At 34.7% G+C, this 23,913-nt stretch overlaps 5 protein-coding genes across 5 annotated transcripts; 2 read left to right on the forward strand and 3 right to left on the reverse strand.

Annotated features, from left to right (window-relative positions):
• The first annotated feature begins 450 nt into the window (after positions 1-450).
• On the forward strand, positions 451-1,877 carry LOC104823764 (phosphoenolpyruvate carboxylase kinase 1-like). The gene is made up of 2 exons (XM_010555476.1): positions 451-1,254; positions 1,658-1,877. The coding sequence occupies exons 1-2, from the start codon at positions 459-461 to the stop codon at positions 1,711-1,713; spliced, it is 852 nt and encodes a 283-aa protein (XP_010553778.1). The 5' UTR covers positions 451-458; the 3' UTR covers positions 1,714-1,877.
• Positions 1,878-4,751: 2,874 nt separating this feature from the next.
• On the forward strand, positions 4,752-6,549 carry LOC104823765 (phosphoenolpyruvate carboxylase kinase 1-like). The gene is made up of 2 exons (XM_010555477.1): positions 4,752-5,607; positions 6,093-6,549. The coding sequence occupies exons 1-2, from the start codon at positions 4,812-4,814 to the stop codon at positions 6,146-6,148; spliced, it is 852 nt and encodes a 283-aa protein (XP_010553779.1). The 5' UTR covers positions 4,752-4,811; the 3' UTR covers positions 6,149-6,549.
• A 4,443-nt stretch (positions 6,550-10,992) lies between these two features.
• On the reverse strand, positions 10,993-14,669 carry LOC104823766 (serine/threonine-protein phosphatase PP1-like). The gene is made up of 4 exons (XM_010555478.1): positions 14,340-14,669; positions 12,303-12,862; positions 11,586-11,852; positions 10,993-11,177 (listed from the first exon to the last, which is right to left on the reverse strand). The coding sequence occupies exons 1-4, from the start codon at positions 14,512-14,514 to the stop codon at positions 11,154-11,156; spliced, it is 1,026 nt and encodes a 341-aa protein (XP_010553780.1). The 5' UTR covers positions 14,515-14,669; the 3' UTR covers positions 10,993-11,153.
• Positions 14,670-17,466: 2,797 nt separating this feature from the next.
• Positions 17,467-20,118, reverse strand: LOC104823767 (14 kDa proline-rich protein DC2.15-like). The gene is made up of 2 exons (XM_010555479.1): positions 20,066-20,118; positions 17,467-18,050 (listed from the first exon to the last, which is right to left on the reverse strand). Exons 1-2 carry the CDS (start codon positions 20,075-20,077, stop codon positions 17,676-17,678), a joined length of 387 nt encoding a protein of 128 aa, XP_010553781.1. The 5' UTR covers positions 20,078-20,118; the 3' UTR covers positions 17,467-17,675.
• Positions 20,119-21,113: 995 nt separating this feature from the next.
• On the reverse strand, positions 21,114-22,380 carry LOC104823769 (epsin-3). Its single transcript, XM_010555480.2, has 5 exons — positions 22,353-22,380; positions 22,129-22,268; positions 21,893-22,015; positions 21,634-21,795; positions 21,114-21,548 (listed from the first exon to the last, which is right to left on the reverse strand). The coding sequence occupies exons 2-5, from the start codon at positions 22,236-22,238 to the stop codon at positions 21,218-21,220; spliced, it is 726 nt and encodes a 241-aa protein (XP_010553782.1). The 5' UTR covers positions 22,239-22,268; positions 22,353-22,380; the 3' UTR covers positions 21,114-21,217.
• Between the last annotated feature and the right edge of the window lie 1,533 nt (positions 22,381-23,913).

Consider the following 23,913-nt stretch of genomic DNA (forward strand, 5'->3'; position numbering starts at 1 on the left):
TCGTTCTTGCATCATATTCTCTATAACACCTGTATTGATTAAGATAAGATTTACTTTCGAAATATCATATTTGTATTATTTTAATATTTAATTTCTTAATATCTTAATTGCTTTATTCGAATTATCACTGTGTCTAAAATATTGAAATGGATAAAAAAAATATTTTACTGCTGATAGAAAAACAAATAAAAAGGAGTCATAGAATAGTAATCCCGTGAACATTTTAAATTAAAAGAATGCAAAATATTTACGTGACAAAATAACAAAATTAAATTAAATACTGAATTAAGGAAAAATATAACAGAAAAAACTACCGAATCTTTGGAAACCGAATATTCCGATATGTTATCTCCTTATCCTTCGCCTACTTGGATTCCCATAAATTTTTTTCTCTATAAAAGTCCCCACACCACCAACTTCTTCAGTTCCTTAACACACACCAAAGAAAAACATAAGACATGACCTGCGCCCAATCACTCAGCGACAAGTATCAGACCTGCGAAGAAGTCGGTCGTGGGCGCTTCGGCACTGTCACGCGCGTGTACGCGCCGTCGACCGGAGAGTTCTTCGCCTGCAAGACCATCCACAAGGCATCACTCTCCGACGACGCGCTTGACCGCGCGTGCATAGACAGCGAGCCCAAGCTCATGGCTCTGTTACCTCCGCACCCAAACATCGTTAAGATCCACGAATTCATCGACACCATCGATTCCCTCTCCATTGTCATGGAGCTCGTCGATCCGACGGTCACCGTCTACGATCGCTTGGTCTCCTCTGGCACTTTCTCCGAGGCCCAAACGGCGTCGTACGCGAAGCAGATTCTCTCCGCCGTGTCGCATTGTCACCGGCACGGCGTCGTTCACAGGGACATCAAGCCGGAGAATATTCTGGTCGATCTGCGAAAGGACGCCGTCAAGATCTGCGATTTTGGGTCTGGGATTTGGTTGGGTGAGGGCGAGACCACCGTAGGCGTCGTGGGCACGCCGTATTACGTGGCGCCGGAGGTTTTGAGGGCGACTCCGTACGCCGAGAAAATCGACGTTTGGAGCGTCGGCGTCGTTCTCTACACTATGCTCTCCGGAACTCCTCCATTCTACGGAGAGACGGCGGAGGAGATCTTCGAGGCTGTGATCCGCCGGAGTCTCCGGTTTCCTCCGAAGATTTTCCGGGGAGTTTCCTCTGCGGCAAAGGATTTTTTGAGGAAGACGATCTGCAGAGATGTTTCTCGGAGATTTTCAGCAGAACAAGCACTGAGTAAGTTTCTTCTCTATGATTTCTCGTCTGGAAACTTCTCATCCGGGGTTTGCCTGAATTTTCTCGTTCGGGTTTCAGTATTCGGTGCAAAGTCAGAATCTTTTTTGGATTCTGCGTTGAAATTGTTTTCCTAATATCCCAGATCTGTCTGAAACATTCAGAATACGCGAGATTATTTCCCATCTGTATCCATGTTTGTTTCCTTTCTTCGACCCAAAATCTGCATGCGTTCATTGCAAGTTCCTCTCCACTGTTGGATCTGAAGAGTCAAAACCTCATAATCCCCATTGTATTTTTTTTTTCTGATGAATCTGAAACTATAATATGTTGTTATGTTCCTTTTTGCCGAATATTTTGATTTTTATGGGTTTGTAATATATGAAATGTTCTGTGATTTTGGCAGGGCATCCGTGGATTGTAAATGCAGGAGCAGCGGAAATAGAGCAAACCTTCGTCTAATCCGGAAGTTCACGGGAGCTTTGGCTCGGGGATTTCTTTTCTTCTGAGTTGAAGTAGGCCGTAGAACAGAGGATTCGGGTCTTTCCCCACCTTTTATGGGTTTCCTTTTTTTTACTCCTTTTTTGGGTGAGTAATAGAAAGAGAGAAAACAAAGTACTAGTTGTTACAACTCTTTATGTTCATAAATAATATATTTTAATTTTTTGTAAAAATATAATCTTTATTTTCTAGTTGTTACAACTCTTTATTTCATTTTTAAATAATATATTTTAATTTTTTTTGTAAAAATATAATTCTTATTTCTCTCTTTATTTTATTGTATAGTCTTTATAAATAATATATTTTAATTTTTGTAAAAATATAATCTTTATTTTTTAGTTGTTACAACTCTTTATTTTATTTTATAAATAATATATTTATTTTTTTCGTAAAAATAGAACCCTTATTTTCTAGTTGTTACAACTCTTTATTTTATTGCATACTGTTCATAAATAATATATTTTAAGTTTTGTAAAAATATAATCCTTATTTTCATTAACTTGCCTACAATTACTCTTTTAAAATTTAAATTATTACACTCAAATTTCAATATACATTCAGGAGGAAAACCGTCTAAAGAAATTCAGAACTTTTACCCCGACTAATAACTTAAAAAATACAAAATAATTTCATTAAATGGTACTCTAAATGGACTAACAGCAATTTTATATATGGACACTATCTGAGTTTTTATTTAAAATTTTTATTTAAAAAAAAATTAATTGAAAAAAGATGTTAAACTTTTAATCTATCTTTTTTGACCGGATTTGTAGAAAAAAAAATTTTAATTTGTGGATCTCTCCCCCGGAAAATACCATTTATACTTTACTATTGATGGTCACATTTTTCTTTCATCTTAAATGAACAAGTAGACTACTTAATAAGCAGTAATTAAGTACTTTTCACATGTATCACCATGGACAAAATATGAATATCATTTTCTCAAATATAAAAAATATTATTTTTTATATTTCCAAAAAGAAAATACAAGATAAAATATACTACCACTTTCAATCATATTCAATAAATTCAAACAATCCCTCTACTAATAATGAATTTACAGAAAACTTTTTAAAAATGTAAAATTTGTAATTCTACTAAGAAGAATTAATTGTATATCGATAAATAACTTTTGAAAACTTTTTGTAGTGAATTAACGCAGATGATATTTTGAACCATCGATTTTTTTGTATCAAGATAATTGAAATAATATAATTTATTTTTAATTGTCTTTGACTTCATTGTAATGTTCATCCACATGCGAGCGTGAGTTCCAAGAATAATAGATTCCATCATAAGAACTTTAATTTACTTATATATATAAACTTTCTTGTTTATGTATATTTTGTATTTGAAGACAAAATTAAACTATATAATACGTTATTTAGCAGCAAATAAAATAAGAACTATAAAATGCACTAGATAATTTTGAGAAAACAAAAAAAAAATAGCTTATAGACTAGAATTTGCCAACACAAATTCCGTGTATATAAAACATGAAACATGAGTTTGGTTTAGAAGTTGACCAAACACTCTCTTCTCTTGATGTCTCATACAATTATTAATTTGATTAATCAACTTTGAACAGAGTTGGGAGATTTTGTTATAGTTTGTAAAATTTGTGTGGGATTACTCGGAATTATGTCTAGATTATATAATACTAAAATTTCATATTGTATTACTTGTATACTTGATTTTTTTATTATATAGGAATTTTATTTTAAAACTAAATTATTTATTTAATTGGTCCATTATAAATGATAAAAATGAAGATTATTTTATAGTTGATTCATTTAGGAAATTAGGCAAAAACTAGCCAATTCATTCAAGTTTGATTAAAATAAAAAAAATAGTTTCACGAAAATGTTTTTTCCGATTAAGGCAAACATAATTTTATATCAAACAATAACAAATAGTTCTATATTAAAGAGAATATAATAATTTGACTTATATATGTGACTTGATTAAAAACAAAAGGAACAATACAACTCAATATTCTACTTTAAATTTCGTCTACGTCTCGGTGTCTAAGATTTGAATATATATAAATTCATATGCATCTGATTAATCTCATTAACTACAAAAGTACTTCTAAATTACTAATGTATTAATTTGAACGTTTGGTCACATTATTTTATTTCTTTATATTTTAATCTTCTATGTAAAAACCAAAAGAATCATACTAAAAAGCTCAAAACTATCTCAAATTTCACGATAATAAATAAAAGTTAATACTCCACTAAAAAAAACAGAAGAATAATCGTATACGACTTGTCTTGTAACACTGCGAAACTTGGGGAAGTTGCGAGGAGAAGTAAATGCAGAATTTTATATCTAGATCCCGTGTGGGACCCACAAGGATGTCAGTGGACCGTACGAACGGAAATATATGTAGCGTTGTGATAAGCTATCTGGATTTCTTGGGATAGCAGACTCTGCTTATAATATTACTGCAATGTTAAAAAAAAATTGTTAGCTGCATAACCGATGTCTTACATACCAATGGTCCTCTTTTAACAAGTGAAATCGTATAACGGAAAATGGCTCTACAATTTATGACATCTTCTTACAAAATAAATATTACTATTAGTTATATAGAATTATTAAAAAAATAAATTAAAACTAAATTAAATTACCGTTGTACGTATATCATACTTTTATTTAACTTTTATTTATACGCCTGATATTTAATTCGAATTACTGTGTGTAAATATCGAAATAGGAAAACATTTACTGTAGATAAAAATAAAAAAATAACGATAAAGTAGTAAATTCATGATTTTTTTACATAAAAAAATATTCGGAAGTATGCAAAATATTCATGTGACAACGTATCAAAATTAAATTAAATATTGAATACAGATTAAGAAAAACCATAACAGATAAAAAAAAAACCTACCAAATCTTTGGAAACCTGATAGCACCAAACCGAATATTCCGATATATTATCTCCTTATCCTTCGCCTATTTGGATTCCCATAAATTTTTGTTCTCTATAAGAATCCCCACACCACCAACTTCTTCAGTTCCTTAACACACACCAAAGAAAAACATAAGACATGACCTGCGCCCAAGCACTCAGCGACAAGTACCAGACCTGCGAAGAAGTCGGTCGTGGGCGCTTCGGCACTGTCACGCGCGTGTACGCGCCGTTGACCGGAGAGTTCTTCGCCTGCAAGACCATCCACAAGGCATCACTCTCCGACGACGCGCTTGACCGCGCTTGCATAGACAGCGAGCCCAAGCTCATGGCCCTGTTACCTCCGCACCCAAATATCGTTAAAATCCACGAATTCATCGACACCATCGATTCCGTCTCCATTGTCATGGAGCTCGTCGACCCGACGGTTACCGTCTACGATCGCTTGGTCTCCTCTGGCACTTTCTCCGAGGCCCAAACGGCGTCGTACGCGAAGCAGATCCTCTCCGCCGTGTCGCATTGTCACCGGCACGGCGTCGTTCACAGGGACATCAAGCCGGAGAATATTCTGGTCGATCTGCGAAAGAACGCCGTCAAGATCTGCGATTTTGGGTCTGGGATTTGGTTGGGTGAGGACGAGACCACCGTAGGCGTCGTGGGCACGCCGTATTACGTGGCGCCGGAGGTTTTGAGGGCGACTCCGTACGCCGAGAAAGTCGACGTTTGGAGCGTCGGCGTCGTTCTCTACACTATGCTCGCCGGAACTCCTCCATTCTACGGAGAGACGGCGGAGGAGATCTTCGAGGCCGTGATCCGCCGGAGTCTCCGTTTTCCTCCAAAGATTTTCCTGGGAGTTTCCTCTGCGGCGAAGGATTTGTTGAGGAAGATGATCTGCAGAGATGTTTCTCGGAGATTTTCAGCAGAACAAGCACTGAGTAAGTTTCTTCTCTATGATTTCTCGTCTGGAAACTTCTCATCCGGGGTTTGCCTGAATTTTCTCGATTGGGTTTTTGATGAAATTTTCTCATCCGGGTTTCAGTATTCGGTGCAAAGTCGCAATCTTTTTTGGATTCTGCGTGGATTTTTTCCCCTAATTTCCCAGATCTGGATCTTGTGCACTGTTTTCTTGTTGAAATTGTCTGAAATATTCAGAATAGGGGGAATTATTTCCCATCTATACCCATGTTTGTTCCCTTTCTTCGAAACCCTAAAAAGAAAGTGAAACCCTAATCCATCTGCGTTCATTGCAAGTTCCTCTCCACTGTTGGAACTGAAAATTCAAAACAGTGCCCTTCTCATGGATCCCCATTTGAATATTTTTCTGATGAATCTGAAACTATGTTACGCTGTTATGTTCCTTTTTGCTGAATATTTTGATTTTCATGGGTTAGTAACATACAAAATCCTGTGATTGTGGCAGGGCATCCATGGATTGTAAACGCAGGAGCAGCGGAAGTAGAGGAAAACTTCATCTAATCCTAAGACAGGTTATTTAAAAAAAAAAAGAGAAATAAATAAATAAATAAATAAAGTCTCGTCTCGATAAGTTATCTTTTCGTCTTGCTATGTAAATAGCTTATCGAGAGAAAAAAAAAATGAAAAAAGGAAGAGAAGAGAAGAGTTTATGGAAGAAGACGAAGACTCTGCTGGAGAAAGCGGCTTCTTTAGTTTTTTCCCTTTTTTTTTTGTTGGGTTGAGGGTGTACGTAAGGTTAATATAGGCCGTAGAACAGAGGATTCCGGTCTTTCTCCGCCTTTTATTAGTTCGGTTGTTTTTTTTGCTCCTTTTTTGGGTGAGTAAAAAGAATAGAGAAAGCAAAGATCTTTGTTGTACTACTCTTTATTTCTTTTTCTTTTTCAAGAATAAAATATTTTTTTTAGAAAACATATCCTTAATTTCCTTCAATTAATCTTTTAAAATGAGAAATGCAAATTTTATACAAATTTCGGGTAGAAAACAATCTAAATAATTTCATAATTTTTGTCCTAACTGATATTTAAATTTAATTTAATTTAAAAACTGAATATTTATTTTTTATGAACATATTTTTTTTTGCAGATGTTTAAACTAAATCCAAATAAAAAATAAACATAACCTATATTGAACAAATATAATTTTAAAATAATTAACGCTAAGAGCGAAACGGAATCTTATGTCTGCTCCAATTTTATTATTTTACAATTTCGGGATCATATGAAATAAGAATATCTCGAAACAAAACAAATGTTCTTCAACATCCAAAAGGTGAGACACAGAAAGGGCCCACCCATGTGATCCGAGGGAGTTTGTATTTTTGTTTTTTTTCTTCTGTATTATATTTTTCATAAGATATCCTTATGGATTTTAAAATGAAATAATTGAATGCTGCCGATATATATTTTCAAGAATCTAAAGGATATCTTATGAAAAAAAATATAATATTGAACACTAACCTAAGATTGAGTAGCTCAAATCATAAAAAAGAGAGTAAAACTATTCTCCAATCCAAATTCGAGTTTTCATTTGGAGGTAGAATATTTATATAATTTTTTTCGATTTTCTAAAAAATATAATTGAATCAAAATTTGGTTAAACTTTCGGATTATTAAAAAAAATACTGAAGACCAAAACTAAATTAAAAACATATTAAACACACGTGCATGGAAAACTTCGAATCATGTTACCCTAAATCTCGTTATTCATAACATAACAGAAAAAAAGGTGTTTTGATTCTAACATTTAACTTATCAAAGAGTGATTATAGTTCGACTTAATATATTAAAATATATAGAATGTAAAAAAATAAGATTTTAGTTCTATGTGAGCTCGAATACAATACAAGACTCTTGAATAAGACTTTTATTTGTTTAGCTAATACATTTCTCCCGTAGAGAAACCAAGACGATTATTCCAATTTCTTAAATAAAAATATTCCAGAATGTGAACAATAAATAGCAACATTCAAGTAAAATATAAAGTAAAAACATATTAGACTAGATTTTCATAGACACGTAAAAACAAAAGAGTTTTAGGAAATTGATATTTAGTATAAATCGAATTTATATTGAAAAGTATTGTATATCCTGCAAAAATCTATCATAATTTTTTTTAAAAAAAACAGAAATGATTCAGACCAATCAGGTCTTGTTTTGTCTTTTCGTAAAGCTAAGCCACATGGGAAGGGAAATTCATATTCTGGTCAACGTAATAAGCAAAGTTACATTTAAAGCGTCACAACTTATAAGAACTATTTCCAACACCGCCTCCCATGTGCATGTTAGCTAGTGTTCCAAGAATAATTTTTAATTGACTTATATATGTACTTTATTGTTTATGTATATTTTTATTTCGAAACCAATTAGATTATATGGTTCCGAAATAAAAAATAAGAAATTTGGCTTATAGAATAGCATTCGCCAACACAGAATCCGTGTGAATAAAGTATGAAACATGAGTTTGGTTTAGTGATTGACCAAAAACTCGTTGCTGTTTGATGTCTTTTCAATTTTATTATTGATTTGATTAATCAACTTTTGAATAATGTCGGCCGAATTTGTTATATTTTGTAAAACTCTGTAAATAATTATAGAGTCTGTAATATTAGAATTTTTATATAATAATAATAATTATTATTATTATCCAGTATAATTTTTATCAAATTAAAAAAACTTATTATTTATTTTAATTTCACTCTATAATCATAACCCATAAACTAAGAATTTTTTATAATTAACTTATTTAAGTTCGGCAAAAGCCGCCAAACATAGACTAAGTCATTCAACTCTGATTATAAAATTAAAAAAAAAATTTCAAGAAAATGGGTTTAGAAAAAGATAGTTAAACCAAAAGAATCAAGAAGGAAAATCAGTAAACCACGTTACATCATTTGAGCATGGGAAAGGGGCAAAACATTTTTTTGTGTGAAACGGCAACATTTTTTTCCCATCGAAACAAACAATTATTTTCAAACAATTAAATAAATTTTTTATATAAAAAGTTATCTAGAATTTGATTTAAACTATGTTAGATATATATAGCTTGTAACCATCCTGCTTGAGTTCCGTCTATGTCTTCTCGATCTAAGATCCGAATAGATAATTCACATGTAATAAAAAAAAAGTCTTTAACTACAACGATACTTCTAAATTACTGATGTATTTAACTTCTGGTCTCCTTTTATTTTTTATTTAAATATTCTATTTGATGCCAAAGAATACCTAAAAGCACAAAAAACGAGAATAAATTAAAATTAAATATTCCACTAAAAAAATAAGGATCTTTTGACAAAAATAATAAGAATCACCGTATCTGACTTGTCTCGCAAGACGCAGAGCTTATGTGGGACCCACAAAGACGGTGTTCTGTCGGCGACTTGGAATAAAAAGTCAATGGACCGTACAAAAGGAATTATACGTGGTGGTTGATAAGCTATCTTACTTTTCTTGGGATATCAGCCTCTACATATAATATGATAATACATCACAAAACAATAAAGGAAAAAAAAAACAAAAATTAATGGGAAGAAGTTGATATTTTATTTGAACGAAAAAATTAACAAGAGAAAGACTTTGGACAAAAAACCTAATTGATATCGATTTTTAACTAAACACAAAAATAAAAATAAAAATAAGAAAGTTTTTTGAAATATTTTGTCCAAGTAAAAAGTTATAGATCAAGTTGTGTATTTTTTAAGTTTGCCTTGAATTTTAAGTTGTACGAGTTATGTCATTTAAAATAAATTTATTCTCGAATATATATTATTCTAAATAGTATTGATATTAGCTTAACCCAATTTTTTTAATCCTTTTAATCATTTTTCTCTTACAATTTATTTTTAATAAAAATATTGTTTTTGAATTTATGATTTTTTATGTGCCAATCATGAAAGTATTAACTTTGTATTTGAATTTATGATTTTTCTATGTGCTATTAAAGAATATTATTATTATTTTTAGGAATTATTAATCAAATATTATGAAGAAAAAAATGATTATCAGGTATCGATAATATGATAAAAACAGAAAACTAACACAAAAATTTATTAATTTTATATAATGGTATATTCCCTTAATTTTTTTTAATCTTGTGGTTCAGAGAAAAGCGAAATTTCGAGATTTTAGTTGAAATGTATGCATCGGAGGAGAAGTGGTCTTTTGAACTCTTAGATGGAATGGCCTAAGCATCCGAATAGACACGTCACGACATCTCTTTTCTTCTTCTTTTTTTTTTTTTCATGAAAAACAATTTCCTTTTGTGAATTTTTTTTAACTTTTGTATGCTTTGATTTCAGATATACAGTTTCCATTTTAGTATATATTATTTCAGAAACATATAGCAACTATTCAACATCAACATCAACATCACTTTAATTCCAAATTTATTTGTGGTCGACCACATGAATTCTTCTTTTTCACTCATTTCGATTTTGTGTCATATCCTCCGAGATTCACAACAGATCCAAATCGTTCCTAATGATTCATTCCCAAGTAAGTCTAGCCTATCCCTTACTCGTTTCTTCACTTCTATCTTTATACTCTCTACTTTTCTAACCGGAATGTCGAACGGTCTACGTTTTACATGTTCAAACCATCTTAAACGCCATTCCCGTAATTTTTCTTCTATGGTTACGACTCCTAATTTCTCTCTAATACTCTCGTTCCGGATCCTATCCATCCGTGTATGTCCGCGTATCCATCGCAACATCCTCATCTCGACCACACACATTTTGGACACATGTTGTCTTTTTGCCGGCCAACACTCACTACCATACATCAATGCCGGTGTAATGGCTGTACGGTAGAATTTTCTTTTCAACTGTATGGGAACTTTACGATCGCAAAAGACCCTCGTGGGGCTTGCCTCCATTTCATCCATCCTGTTTTTATCTTATGACTAACATCTTCGTTACAACCTCCATCCCTTTAAAGAATTGAACCAAGATATTTAAAATGCGGATTTCGAAGTACTAATCCTCCTACATTGTTCGCTGTTCAATTTTCAATGGATGTTCTACACTGTTCAATTTTAGGAATTAATACCATTATCTATATATTTATTCCAAACTGTCCAACTTATTTTGAATCATTCTCTATTCGAAGTTTATTAAAAAAAATATATTCATTTTGTAAGCAAATTTAATTTTCATTTTTTTTCAATCAATTTGGTACTCGATTTAAATATAGTTATTTGGGTTCCATTTAGTTCAGTCCAAATATATTAGCGAAGAGTAAAACCATACTTACCAGGTTCATCTCCGAAGGAGGAGGAAGGGAGACGACTTCGAGTTGAGACTCGCTGTTTCTCTTACTGAAGATTCTCACTTTTTTTTTTTGGAAGAAGACAATACCAACTCTTTTCGTTATATCCATTTCTACGGTTTCTGAAAACAGGCAAATACATACACATATACAAAGATTATCTGTACTAATCAGTGAAGGAAAAAAAAAAACCTCGGCTTTGTCTTCAATGGCGACTGTGGACTGTGGAGTCTCTCTCTTAAATTTCATCCCTTTGCTCCAAGGAACGGCTGCAAGAGAAAACGTGAACCTGTCGGTTAGATTCATTGCGGAATTCTTTGAAACAATCCCGGGGCAAGCATTAACGGGCCGGGCGAAGAAAAGGGTCAGCTGTGAACTGAATCATCAGTGTAGTACAATCCCGAGAATAAAAACCGGCACTTGGCTCAGTAAATCGTCCCTCAACTCTAACCCCTAAACCCTGAAATAAGTTCGGCTTTCACACTAGATGCAAGGAGAGGATATGGAAATAAAGAGTGCAAAACATTATGCATTGAAAAGACTCAATCTTTGCTATTTATATGGCTTTTTCCCGTTGAAATCAATCGAGATACGAGAACATTTAACGGAAAAAATCACAACTTTCGGCATGCCCATGAACAAAACTGTTCTTTGGAAAACAGTTCCCTTTTACTAACCTTGATACCAGCGGGCGAACCGCCTGGTTTTACAGTGGCTGAGCTTCCAAAGACGTTGTTAAGACCCATTGATGGGTTACTGCCTTTGGTCCCGAATCCGAACTCGGGTTTCTTATTGGCGGGCTTCAAGATTTGGAATGAACACATAAGGGTGTCGTCGATGCTCATTATAGCGCCTGCATTGTCAAACTCTCCGCAGTAGTTAGGCGCGGAGAATATCGTCACAAGTTGTCGGTTTGCGAAGAACTCATACCCGTCCTCCACAACCTGCAGCGACAAAATATCGAAATGAAATAATGAAAGCTGATACCAAAGAATCATGCACTGATTGAGAGATGAATGTGTTCATGTATTTTAGAGCGGTGATTTCAGGTCACACACGTAAGATTGTGATGTAGCTGCAACAATCTAAACGCCCATACTAAGGATTGGACCGGTTATATGGTTGATTAATTATAGTTGATTGCGATTGCGATTTGGTGTCCAAAAAAATACACGGGACATTATACAATTGTTTAACAGTGTGGGTATTTTAGTCTTTTTAGTAAAACACCACAAATCGCTACGCAGGTGGAGATCTGCAATTATATTTCTCATTTTTTGTTGCCGATTAAACCAATTAATTTTTCAATCGCTTGCAACCGTCAGAAGTCGCAAATGCAATGTTTGCAGGCGATTGCGTGACAACTGGTCGGGCCCTAAGACAGTATATCATACCTGATGTGCACGGCAGATGAGATCCAAGTCGTGCTTCTCGAGAAACTCGGCAACTTTATCGGCTCCAAATGTGTAGGAAACTCCCCTATCATTCATCCCCCATCCTTGAATATCTTTACTCGGGTCGGACCAAAGCAGATCGCACAGCAAACCCGTGTCTGGCACATCGGTCGGGCGATGCATGTTTCTAATCTGATCCAAATTTTGAAGGTCAGGCGAGAGCCCACCGTGCATACACAGAATTTTTTCATCGATTAGGGCTGCCACCGGTAAGCAGTTGAAACAATCCGTGAATACTTTCCATAGCCTGACATTAAACCTTCTCTTGCACTCGTCGTAAAACCCATATATACGGTTTATAGAAGCGCACTCGTGGTTTCCGCGCAAAAGGAAGAAATTCTCGGGGTATTTTATTTTGTACGCAAGGAGAAGACAGATGGTCTCGAGGCTTTGCTTGCCTCGGTCCACGTAATCTCCAAGGAACAAGTAACTTGCATCCGGTGGTAAGCCGCCGTATTCAAATAGCCTCAGCAGATCTGAATACTGACCATGAATATCACCTGAACCGTACAAAACATCGCGTTACCACAACGGATCCGTGTATTGTTATCCACAAAAAAGTATAAAAAGCTTCGATGTGCCGAGAAAATAGTATCGGAAACGGGAAGATACCGAAGCAATTCAATCCATTTTACTGCATTTTTTGCATCAGCAACAACAAAGAACAACACTTTTTTCAACAGCAACTGCATACAATTGATAATATCTCCCAATAAAGTCACCATTGAGACAAAAAAGTAGCAATCTAGGAAATAGTACTTCAGAAAAAATGGTTAAAATTCTTAAAAGAATCCAAGCAGGGAATGCTCTTTCCATGGAACAGAGAGGTTGAATTCACATGAAATCTATGTAGAAAAGAAGTATCAATACCTAAAATCTTGACTGAATGAACATACGATTCCTCAAGAACACATCATTCCCACTCTCATCTCGGTTAAAGTACCGAACCCCGCAATCAGCAATCTCTCATTCTAAACCTTGAGATCAATCTATGGTCGTGAATGGTAGCCAGTTCCAGAAGAAAATTTACCTTGAGGGTAGATGAACAAATTGCCCGCGAGAAGAAATTAAACAGAGAACCAACAAAAAACTTTACATCTGAATCTATGGATCCTCAGTATCGGTTGAAGCATCACCATTGTAGAATTGCAAGACAGAAGCTTTACCAAAGAAAGCCAATGAAGATACAAACAGAAAAACAGAATCTTTGATATTCAAAATGCTCAACAAGCAAACTTGAATTCACAATCTAATAAACCAAACTTGACAAACGAGCTCTGGTCTTAGCTGGACCGACACCATTGCTGTAGAACCAGAGAACATCACCTCCAAACATCATTCAAGAACTCGGACTTATAGATTCTAACAAAGTTGACAAGTAAGATTTGTTTAAACAGTACTGGCATCAGTGAAATTTCAAACTTTTGGGTCACTGATTCGACAACTAAACAACTCAAAAGGCTGAAATGGCAACACAATCAAGCAGAGATCAGATAATGAAAAATCATCCACCAAACGACACAAACCCTAATTCCCGAATTGCCACCGAAATTCGTTTAATTGTTGCTGAAATCTAAACCTAGTCAGGTTATAAAGGTCAGGAATACAGAGAAACAACTCCAGTTTCAAACAAAAAATAGGATGAAACTCCAGAAATTCAGACCACCAGAATCGATTACTCGACATCAACTGTACGGAAAAATGTTTAGGACCCATAACATAAGATGAAAGGATCCATCGTTGAGACCAAATTCGGAAAAGAGAAACGATTTCCAGCAAAATCAGAGATGGGTATGACGTGAAATTACCGCAAATCGTTTGATTGTTGCTGAAATCTAAACCTAGTCAGGTTCTAAAGGTCAGGAATACAGAGAAACAACTCCACTTTCGAACAAAAAATAGGTTGAAATTCCAGAAATTCAGACCACTAGAAACGATTTCCAGCAAAATCAGAGATGGGGTATGACGTGAAATTACCGCAAATCTTGATGGGGGCTTCGAGCTCCAACAAATTGGGCTGTTTCAAGAAAGTTTCTTTGGAGTAAGTACAGAGCTGTCGGATCTCGGACTCCGACAGCTGAACTTGCTTGCCGGGTCGGCCTCGGATCTCCAGAAGCCGATTGATGATGTCATCGAGAAGGGCCTCGTCCATTGTTGTATCCGAGAATCGTTGAAAAGAGGAAGACGATGGAGAAGCGGAGAGACGGGGAGAGAGTCAAAGTCCACGGGGATCGGGAGATGCGAAGTCGGGGACGATGGGTCTGTGAACAAAAAAAAAGATGTGTATACGACACTATAACTCTCCGCTTCATTTGGCGGGTTTCATTTAACTGGCGCTCTTGCATTTACTTATTTTGCTAGCAACCATGTATATAATATGTCTGCATTCTTTCTTGAATCTGAACCGAATGCCGGAAACGTACAACAATATTTCAAGAGATTCAGCGGCATACCAATTGAAATCGTCACGGCATTTATCGGTTGCCTCATACCCCCTCCTCTCCCACTTACGAAAGAAAGGATTATCAAATGTTAATCACATCGTTCCCAAAAATAAGAGATGTCAAATCATAAAAAAAAAATGCATAATTATAGCTTTTTATCTTGAAAAAAAAATTCTTAGGCATCAAAACTTAATTAATTACAAACAACATATTAGTCATGTCGATTTACAATGAAAAAGATCTCGAACGCTTATTTATTTTTAAATAGATCTGTATAATAAAAGGACGAGGAAATTGTAGATTAATTTTATAATATTATGTTATAATTCGGAGATGTCTTTCGTTGACCACCTAAACCCCTTGTTCACATTTATTGAAAAATTGCCAAAATATTAATTTTCGCAACTTGTTTTAGTTGAATCTTATATGTTGAAAAAAAAATCTTATTTTGTGAAAAAGATTTAAAATAGAATGCATTTAATAAGTTAATTAATAGATCATAATGACAAGTCAAGTAGCCAACTTTCTGATATAATTAACAAAATCAAACCGCATCAAGAAATCTTCCGTCCAAAAAGTCTGCTGATTAAACTACCAGTTCTAGTTCACATATGCGAACGTACACATTTGTGTACATACAACTATATACACATATACATATAGATGAGCAGTCTCACAATTATTGCAAGAAAACAAAGATCGAGGCGAACTGAAAATGAGAAGTATTTCTCTCTCTCACATTGTCGTCTTATCGGTCATATTGATTCTGTTATTGAATGATCCTTCATGGCACATGGCCTCAGCATCGAGGGCTCCATTAATGCACTTGCACTTTGGCCAAGTTTCCCAGCTTCATCATGACCATGATGATGGTGATCATCATCATTATTATTACAACCTTTTCCTTCCTTACATGAAGAACACGGTTCCACGCAAGACTAAGCCCATCGATTGGCAGGCGCCGGGGGTATTATTACAACCTTTTCCTTCCTTACATGAAGAACACGGTTCCACGCAAGACTAAGCCCATCGATTGGCAGCCGCCGGTGGCGGCGCAAGGCAAGGTTCCTATAGGCAACACCCCGGATCCGGTCTAAAGAATGCATTGGAGACCCTAATGTAATGTTTGTTTATATTATATGTCACTTCATTGTTATATTTTCCATTTTCAGATTTGATATAATGTGTCATCTTGCATTGTTTCTATTTCATTTGGAAATTAGATGATGTTTTACTACAATTATTGAAAATAATCAAATGTTATTTGTTAGTAACAAGACATGTCATTTCTTTTTCTTTTTTTTTATAATCCGAAAATTTATCGAACGTTCATCTCAATCTCAACTACATCTGTTATGTGACCGGAAAGTTCATACGAATATCCCTCACAAAATAGAAATTCGAATCTAGATTGGGACCGAATTATTTAGACAGACATGATGTAATAAAAAAAACAAAACAAAACGCGTCGTCGTAACTTGGATAATTTATTTTTATTTTTAAAAAAGTCATTGTAAACAGAAAAAACGAATAAGAAAATGCATGCGAACTACAAATTTAACTACATAGCTATGTTTCCTTCCTCACCATGAAATGAAAATTAACGAGATATCTCTCTTCATTCATTGACCAAACCGCGTTCTCATTGTTTTACTTCTTATTTATTTGTTAGAGGGCCTGTCAACTCACACCAAGAACACGTTTTCTGTATCGGAAAATGGCTTCAAATTCATTCATCTTTATTTATCTTATGATCGTTTCTGGACTACTAATCATGACAAACCCTCGAGCCCTTCGCGGTGTTGAAGCCTTCGGTTTACGGGATTGGTCGGGTCATAGATCTCATTCTGATAAACTGAAGTTTGTGGCCAGGCCGAGGGATAATCCTCCGAAACCTCCTAGCCCCGACCGTGGCATAGGTCGCCGTCCTTCCCCGGGAACCGGACCCGACGAACCATAAAAGCAAGTAAGTTGTGTGACTCGGGTACGATGGAACGTTTTAAACCTTACTGGTAGTTTTTTTCTTGTACAAAAGAAATGTGACTGGTTATGTCATGATTCTCCTGTAACAAAAAGAACAAAAAAATGATCTGTCCGCGATTCGTATCAAGATTTATTATATGTTATCTGAAACTCGAGCAGTTCCATCAAGAATCTGATCACTATAATATTCTTCTGTAGATCTACGTATCTTGCTATTTGATATATAGACATATTTATGAACTCATGACAAAAGTCAGACATGGTTACAGCCAGCATGTGGAAAAATAACTCTATTAAGAGAATTACAAACTGATGCGTACCCGTAACAGTTGAATCATATATCGTAAATCCAGGTTGAATCTCGCACTTCAAGTTCTACGGTGGTCGGGAATCCGATCAAAGAATCTCACGATTTCTCGGCCTATTTGTCCTTTGGAATGTTGCATTAATTTATACAGCTCCAGTAGGTGTTTTAGACAAGAGACATACATTTTTCCAATAGTTATGTCTATTCTTACAACAACACCCTTGTGTCATATATATATATATGTATATGTGTGTTTTTCTATAGGTGTATATGCTTTTTATGTTTTCTCTAACGATCATAGATTTGATTTGATAAGTGAATAAGGAGTATATTTAAAACATCAATTATTCAATCTTCAAAATTTTATGCATAAATCAAGAACATGGTAATCTCCTCATAAACGTAAATCAAGAAAGGATCTCACAAGATATAACTAACAACGATAAATAACTTATTCTTCAAACAATCGGCAATATATAGCGCAGTACAACACAATAAGATAGAACGGTTGAAGAAATAAACAAGCTCAAATTTCAAACATCGATCAAAAGGAATAACAGAATGATTGTTCAATCAAATCTAAGCACATTGGAAACCGGAGGGAACCTTCTTGCCGCAGTGGTTCAACACAAGGCTCAGTGAGACCGGAACGTTCAACTTAATGCCCAAGACATTAGCCTTAAGAGCGGTGCAGAGACAGGCGGCGGCTTCAAGATCGACGAGATCCTTGATAAGGGCGCAGCAGTTGGACTGCGGCGGGAGAGAGACCTTGACAAGGTTCAACACATTGGCACATACCTTAAGCTTAAGAGCGTCTCTCGGGCAAGTGGCCTTGTGGGTAGGTACGGGTGGGTATTTCTTGTGGTGGGTCTTGGTCGGAGGGGGCGGGCATGGGACGGAAGTGGAACTCACCAAAGTGAAGAACAGGACATTGAAGAGAATGATGAGAGCTGCCTTAGAAGCCATTGATGATATAATCAGGAAACCCTAGAAGTTTGGGGGTTTTGTTTTTCAATGTAATTTGGAATGTATGTGTTGTGAGAAACAATGGAGATGGGGTTAGGGTTTTATAGAAGGAGATCTTAAAAGGGTCATTTTTTTAATCATCAAATGACAACGAAGGTAAATAATTTGATGAAAGGCCATGTGGGATTATTACTAGATCATTGATCTCATGATCTGGCAAGATATGGAGTTTCATGCAAAATGCAGAATAAGATATTTTTATAATAAGGTTGGAACATGGTTAAGCTCATAATTAAGACCAAATCCTGGGGGCGACCAATGACAATATTCGTTGGAGATGTCAGGAGGAATGCTTGCTGGTTAAATAATTCGGAGTGAGAGTACATGTTGAAGTTGTCATAATTTCATTTTAATACAAACTAATTTAGCATAATAATTGCATCGCATTATTTCAATCATAATAATATTTTTTTTGCAAATAAATTTAATTGGGAATTTTATTTGGAAATTTTCGAAACCCCTTGTCATACATTTGTCTTCATGGTAATTTCATTTTGGAGTATTTTTCGAACTCTAATTTGGTATAAACGTAGGCTTAATTATTAAGAGGGGATTTTTAGAACCTTTTGTAAACATTTTTTTTCCACAGCGGTATTTTTTTACCAGAAAACATTAAGGAGAATCCAAAAGAATAGTAACCTATTTTTTTAAAACATTAATAAAATTTCCCTTTTTATCCTTTGAAATATCAAGTTTATCTGTGTATTAAAATTTTGGATTTTAATTTAACGGTTACTTTCATACTTCAATTATCAGAGAAAAATGTTTTCCGACTAAGGTTCTAAAATTATTTTACAAAATCTTTTTTTTAAAAGAAAAATCCAGATATATTGAAATCGAATTATAAGTTCAGCTGGAAACGGTGGAGATTCAATTGAAAAATAGAATCGATCGAACATGTCTTATTTTGGTCGTGAATGTCATTAAAGTTGGGATTTATTTAAGCTTAATGATGATATGTTCGAGCCTCATTAAACTAGTCTGACCCCGTCCAGATTATAGTCAAGGTTGGAAAAAAAAATAAAAAGTATTAATTTGGTTTATTAGATTAGAAACATAAAATCGCTATACAGATCTAGAATTAATTAATTTAAATTTAAATAATTAAGATTAATCTTAGTGGTATAGTGAAATGATTCAAAATGAACGTGTCATCGTTAAACTTTAGTGATCAGGTCTCATCATTGGTGTAAGTCTCCTAATTTTCTCATACTTACATGATTTTTTTAAAAAAAATTTTGGTAAACATAATTACATGATTATTGGTAAGGTCTAATTGAAACTTTGAAAAAATAAGAATGCGTTGCAAGTTTAAGGTTCTTAAATTGGGATTGAAGAACTTAATTAATAACCATTATAAGTGATGATAATCACAACATAATAAGAACCATATAGTTTATTAAAAAAAATGCCATAAACAATGCGAAACAATCGTTCTTTGAAACCAAATGCGGCGGAGTAACGACAACGCCACAAGATAGAACGATTCAAGACGCGGAAACAAACCCGAATTCGGAAACATCGAAAGGAACAAAGTTGATAAGTTATATGGGACGGTTCGATCAAATCTAGGCGCACTGGAAACCGGTGGGAACCTTCTTGCCACAGTAGTTCAGCACAAGGCTCAGTGAGACCGGAACGTTCAACTTAATGCCCAAGACATTAGCCTTAAGAGCGGTGCAGAGACAGGCGGCGGCTTCAAGATCGACGAGATCCTTGATAAGGGCACAGCAGTTGGATTGGGGCGGGAGAGAGACCTTGACAAGGTTCAACACATTGGCACAGACCTTAAGCTTAAGGGCGTCTCTCGGGCAAGTGGCCTTGTGGGTAGGTACGGGTGGGTATTTCTTGTGGTGGGTCTTGGTCGGAGGGGGCGGGCATGGGACAGAAGTGGAACTCACCAAAGTGAAGAACAGGACATTGAAGAGAATGATGAGAGCTGCCTTAGAAGCCATCGGTGATATAATCAAGAAACCCTAGAAGTTGTTGTTTTTTTTCTCAATGTAATTCGGAGTTTGTGTTTTGTGAGAAACAATGGAGATGGTGCTAGGGTTTTATAGATGGGGAGTTTAGGAGGGTTTTTGTTTTTTAATCCATAAAATGACGAAGCATGTAAATAATTTGATGAATGGTCATGTGGGATCGTGAATCTCATGATCTGGCAGATATGGAGTTTCATGCAACATGCAAAATAAATATATATTTGTTTTTGTTAAATCAAAATAAGATATATTTTATATCAAGATTTGAACATGATAAGGCAATAATAACTTTGTCCAAATAAAAATATGATTTTTAGGGTATACGGATTCAGAAAATTTTATTATATAAAACAGTATTAATACGATTAAAAAAACATAGAGCGTTAATTTGGTTTTATAGGTGGAGATTTAAATTAATGCTAAATTAAAATTAATGCTAAATATTTTTCGATTCAGTTTTACTTGATTTTATATATAGAAATGGAAACATTGGTATTTGCAATTTGGTAAGGAAAAATAATATAAAAAACTATGAACAAAAGGTTTAAAAGGATTTCTTGATCACATCTCAAGACTAAGACCAGTTTCAAATTCTTTTGGGCCTATTAATTTTTTTTTTGTCAAATTAAAATTTATGTATCTCTTGATGTGTTTTATTTATGGACTTTTTTTCATTTTTTTTTAATATAATAACAAACGTTTCTATTTTTGCAACAAATTTGGAACTGAGATCCGAAAGACACAACTATATATGAAGTTCACCCAAAGCAGAAACGCGTTGTGATGAAGTTGTTAACGTCCAAAGTCTAAACCGAATGTACTAAACCGGGTATTCTCTATTACTTTCTCTAAACCGAACTAAACCGGATATTCTCTAATACCCTCGGTTGGATCTCCAAAATCATGTGGAACCAGGTGACCGATCGAGTACTAGTTCACACCATAAAGTAAATTACGGTCACGGTGAATGTACCTATTATATATCTAGGTCTTGATAAAAACATTATAGCTCTCCAATCATAGATTATATAACATAAGTTTAATTACAAGTATTCTTTGCTTAATATATATATATATATATATATATATATATTGTACCACATCATACCCATCTCAAGTTGGAGAAGAAAGCAAAGGTTTAACATCTTTGAGTTCGTTCTCAACGAACGGATGATCTTTGTTGTCTCCGGCATTCTTTTCCTGCTCCAAGACCAAAGGCCTATCATTTTCCCGATCGTTGAAGAGCGAATGGCTTCTCTCGTAGTCTTTTCGAGATGAATACGAACCCGAGGAAGAATGCTTGAAGCTCAAGCCTCCGAACCCAACAATTTTGCCGACAGTTAGCTTTCGGTATCTTTCCCTCTCTTGCTTGTGAAGAGTGTCGTCTTCCAGTAATTTCCGTACCCTCTCGCTTAAGTTTTTAACTTTAAGCCCACAATTGATCCTTCAAGCATAAGATTACGTAAAATAGACGATAACACGGATAAGATCGGGTGATTCTAAGGTAAGATTGATCGAATGAAACAAACCCTTTTGCATCGATGCACTGAAAATCCGTCACCTCTTCGATAACGTCTTTCTCGTGTTGAAACTCTTTAGCGACACTCATAGGTCCATGGACCAACAAATGGTTCAAGAGGATCAGCGCGTTGTAGAACCCTCGCCAATCGTTTCTATCGAATTTCGAGAGTCTAGGAAAATTTATTTCGGAGAAACCGGCTTAGTGTATATCTCTTGTTCTCAAAAGAGATTCATCGTTTGATCGAATTCGAGAGAGCAGGAAGAAACCTTTTACGTAGAATCTTGACGATTCTTTCGAACTGGTCGACTTCGAACGAAGCTCTTGTAATAATCGACATGGACCGTGCATCTGGTGGCGAGCTGTCGCTGCTTGTAACTTCTTCGGTCAATCTTTCAAACATGAATCCAAAACGTTAAACCCCAAAAATCAAGAACCATATTAGAATTCTATTGCATACATATACATATATATATATATGAAGGGATCGATAAAATAATCTTACAACTCTTCGGATGTAACATCTGTGACGGCGAGACGGGCACTCTTGATGATCTTGTCTTTGAAGAAGAACGAAGCTTGCTTTGTGATTTCATGGAATCTTGGGCTCGCCATAGATTCGTTTCTCTCTCTCTCTAGAAATTTCTATCGCAAGATGATGAACCGTATGGTTATAATGAAATTGTAAAATAAATGATCAAATACCTATCGCTTGAATTGAAAATATACCTTATCCGTAATTGTGGTACGTAAGAACAACAACTCCACTAATACTTAGAAACAAAATTCCACCGACTCTTGGAACATAGAATTATAAACAAATAGAGATTCTTTATCTTCAAGACAATATCATCCTAGTTTTCTTATAAGCATGGTTCTACTTACAATTAAATTAACACCTAATGTCACGCATGAAAAATATTTTATTTTTGCGCTATTAATTATAGGATGGCTATTTCGATTCAATATATACAAAATCAAATCAATCCAAACCGGGTATCATATAATTATAAAAAGACAACCCGGTGTACAAAACATCTCTGTTGAGAGGGGGTGCGGAAAAAAGTTATTCGATTGGATTACGTGAAGGTTATGGTTTCATTTCCATTGAAAGGATTATGGTTTGTTTTTTTGTTTAATTACATTATTAGCTAACTTAATTATGAAACGAAACCGAATGATATCATACAAAATCTCGTTGGTTCAGTCCGGGTTTTGATTTGGTTATATGTGTACCGATTCCGAACCGATGATATCATGTAGTCCGGTTAGTAATTTCACTCGTTTGTCAATCCCTTTGTTTTTTTTTTTCATCTGGATCGTATATTACCGGTTTATATGGTCCAAAACAGTGCGATACAGTTGTTATTCGCAAAGTTGTAGTGTGATGTATCTTTAACTTTAATTTAAACCTAATTCTTCTAATCCCAATATATCAAATTTTAACCAGTTTTGTAATCGAATTGGACCGATACCATGGGGTTGCCTCTTTTGCTCGTTTCAGAATAGGTTGGTTTTGCTTAACCGAACCGATTCACATATACCGGTTCATACCGGCCACCACCACGATTCAATTTGGTTTTTCAATGCAGAAATCTCAAAGCACTAATTTTGGTTAAAGATATAAATGCATTATTGTTGCTCGTAGGTTGGATTCTAATGATCGAGGTCACGTTGATTGTGTTTGTATTTATGACAGTTATTAGGGGGTGAGATTAGAGGTTGATTATCCAAAATTTTATCAACCACACAAAGGTTACAGATAACAGATGTTGTTATGAACCCAAATTTGATTTGTTTTATATTCAATTAAATTAAAAAAAAAACAAGTTTATGATATATAATTGAATTTTTTTAGATATCGGGAAAAGATTTTAAACCCAAAATTATAGTACAACTTTTTATTATCTACACTTGAATCCAATTGATTAAATGCCTGATTTTTCTAAATCAGATTCGAGATTGAAATCTGGATTTTTGGATTATTTTGAAACCCTAATAATTGTTGTACACTGGTTCTTTTTGTTCCTCTAGCCCAAGTGGTTCTTTTTTTATTTATTTAAATTTAATGTTTGTACTAAAAGCAAATATATTTATATATGTTTTAATAAATTTATATTTTCACAAAAGAATGAACCTTTTTTTTGTCTCTTAATATGCTTTGCTTTGTCTTTCCTTTTAATGTAACTACACATCCAAATAAGCTTTTATATAAAGCAAAGGAAAACCATGTCCCTTGAGGAAACAAAATCTCTTTACGAGAAAAAAAAAAGTTCTTTCTTCATTGTTT

The sequence above is a fragment of the Tarenaya hassleriana genome, unplaced genomic scaffold (genome assembly GCF_000463585.1).
Source record: "Tarenaya hassleriana unplaced genomic scaffold, ASM46358v1 Cleome4, whole genome shotgun sequence".
Taxonomy (NCBI): Eukaryota; Viridiplantae; Streptophyta; class Magnoliopsida; order Brassicales; family Cleomaceae; genus Tarenaya; species Tarenaya hassleriana.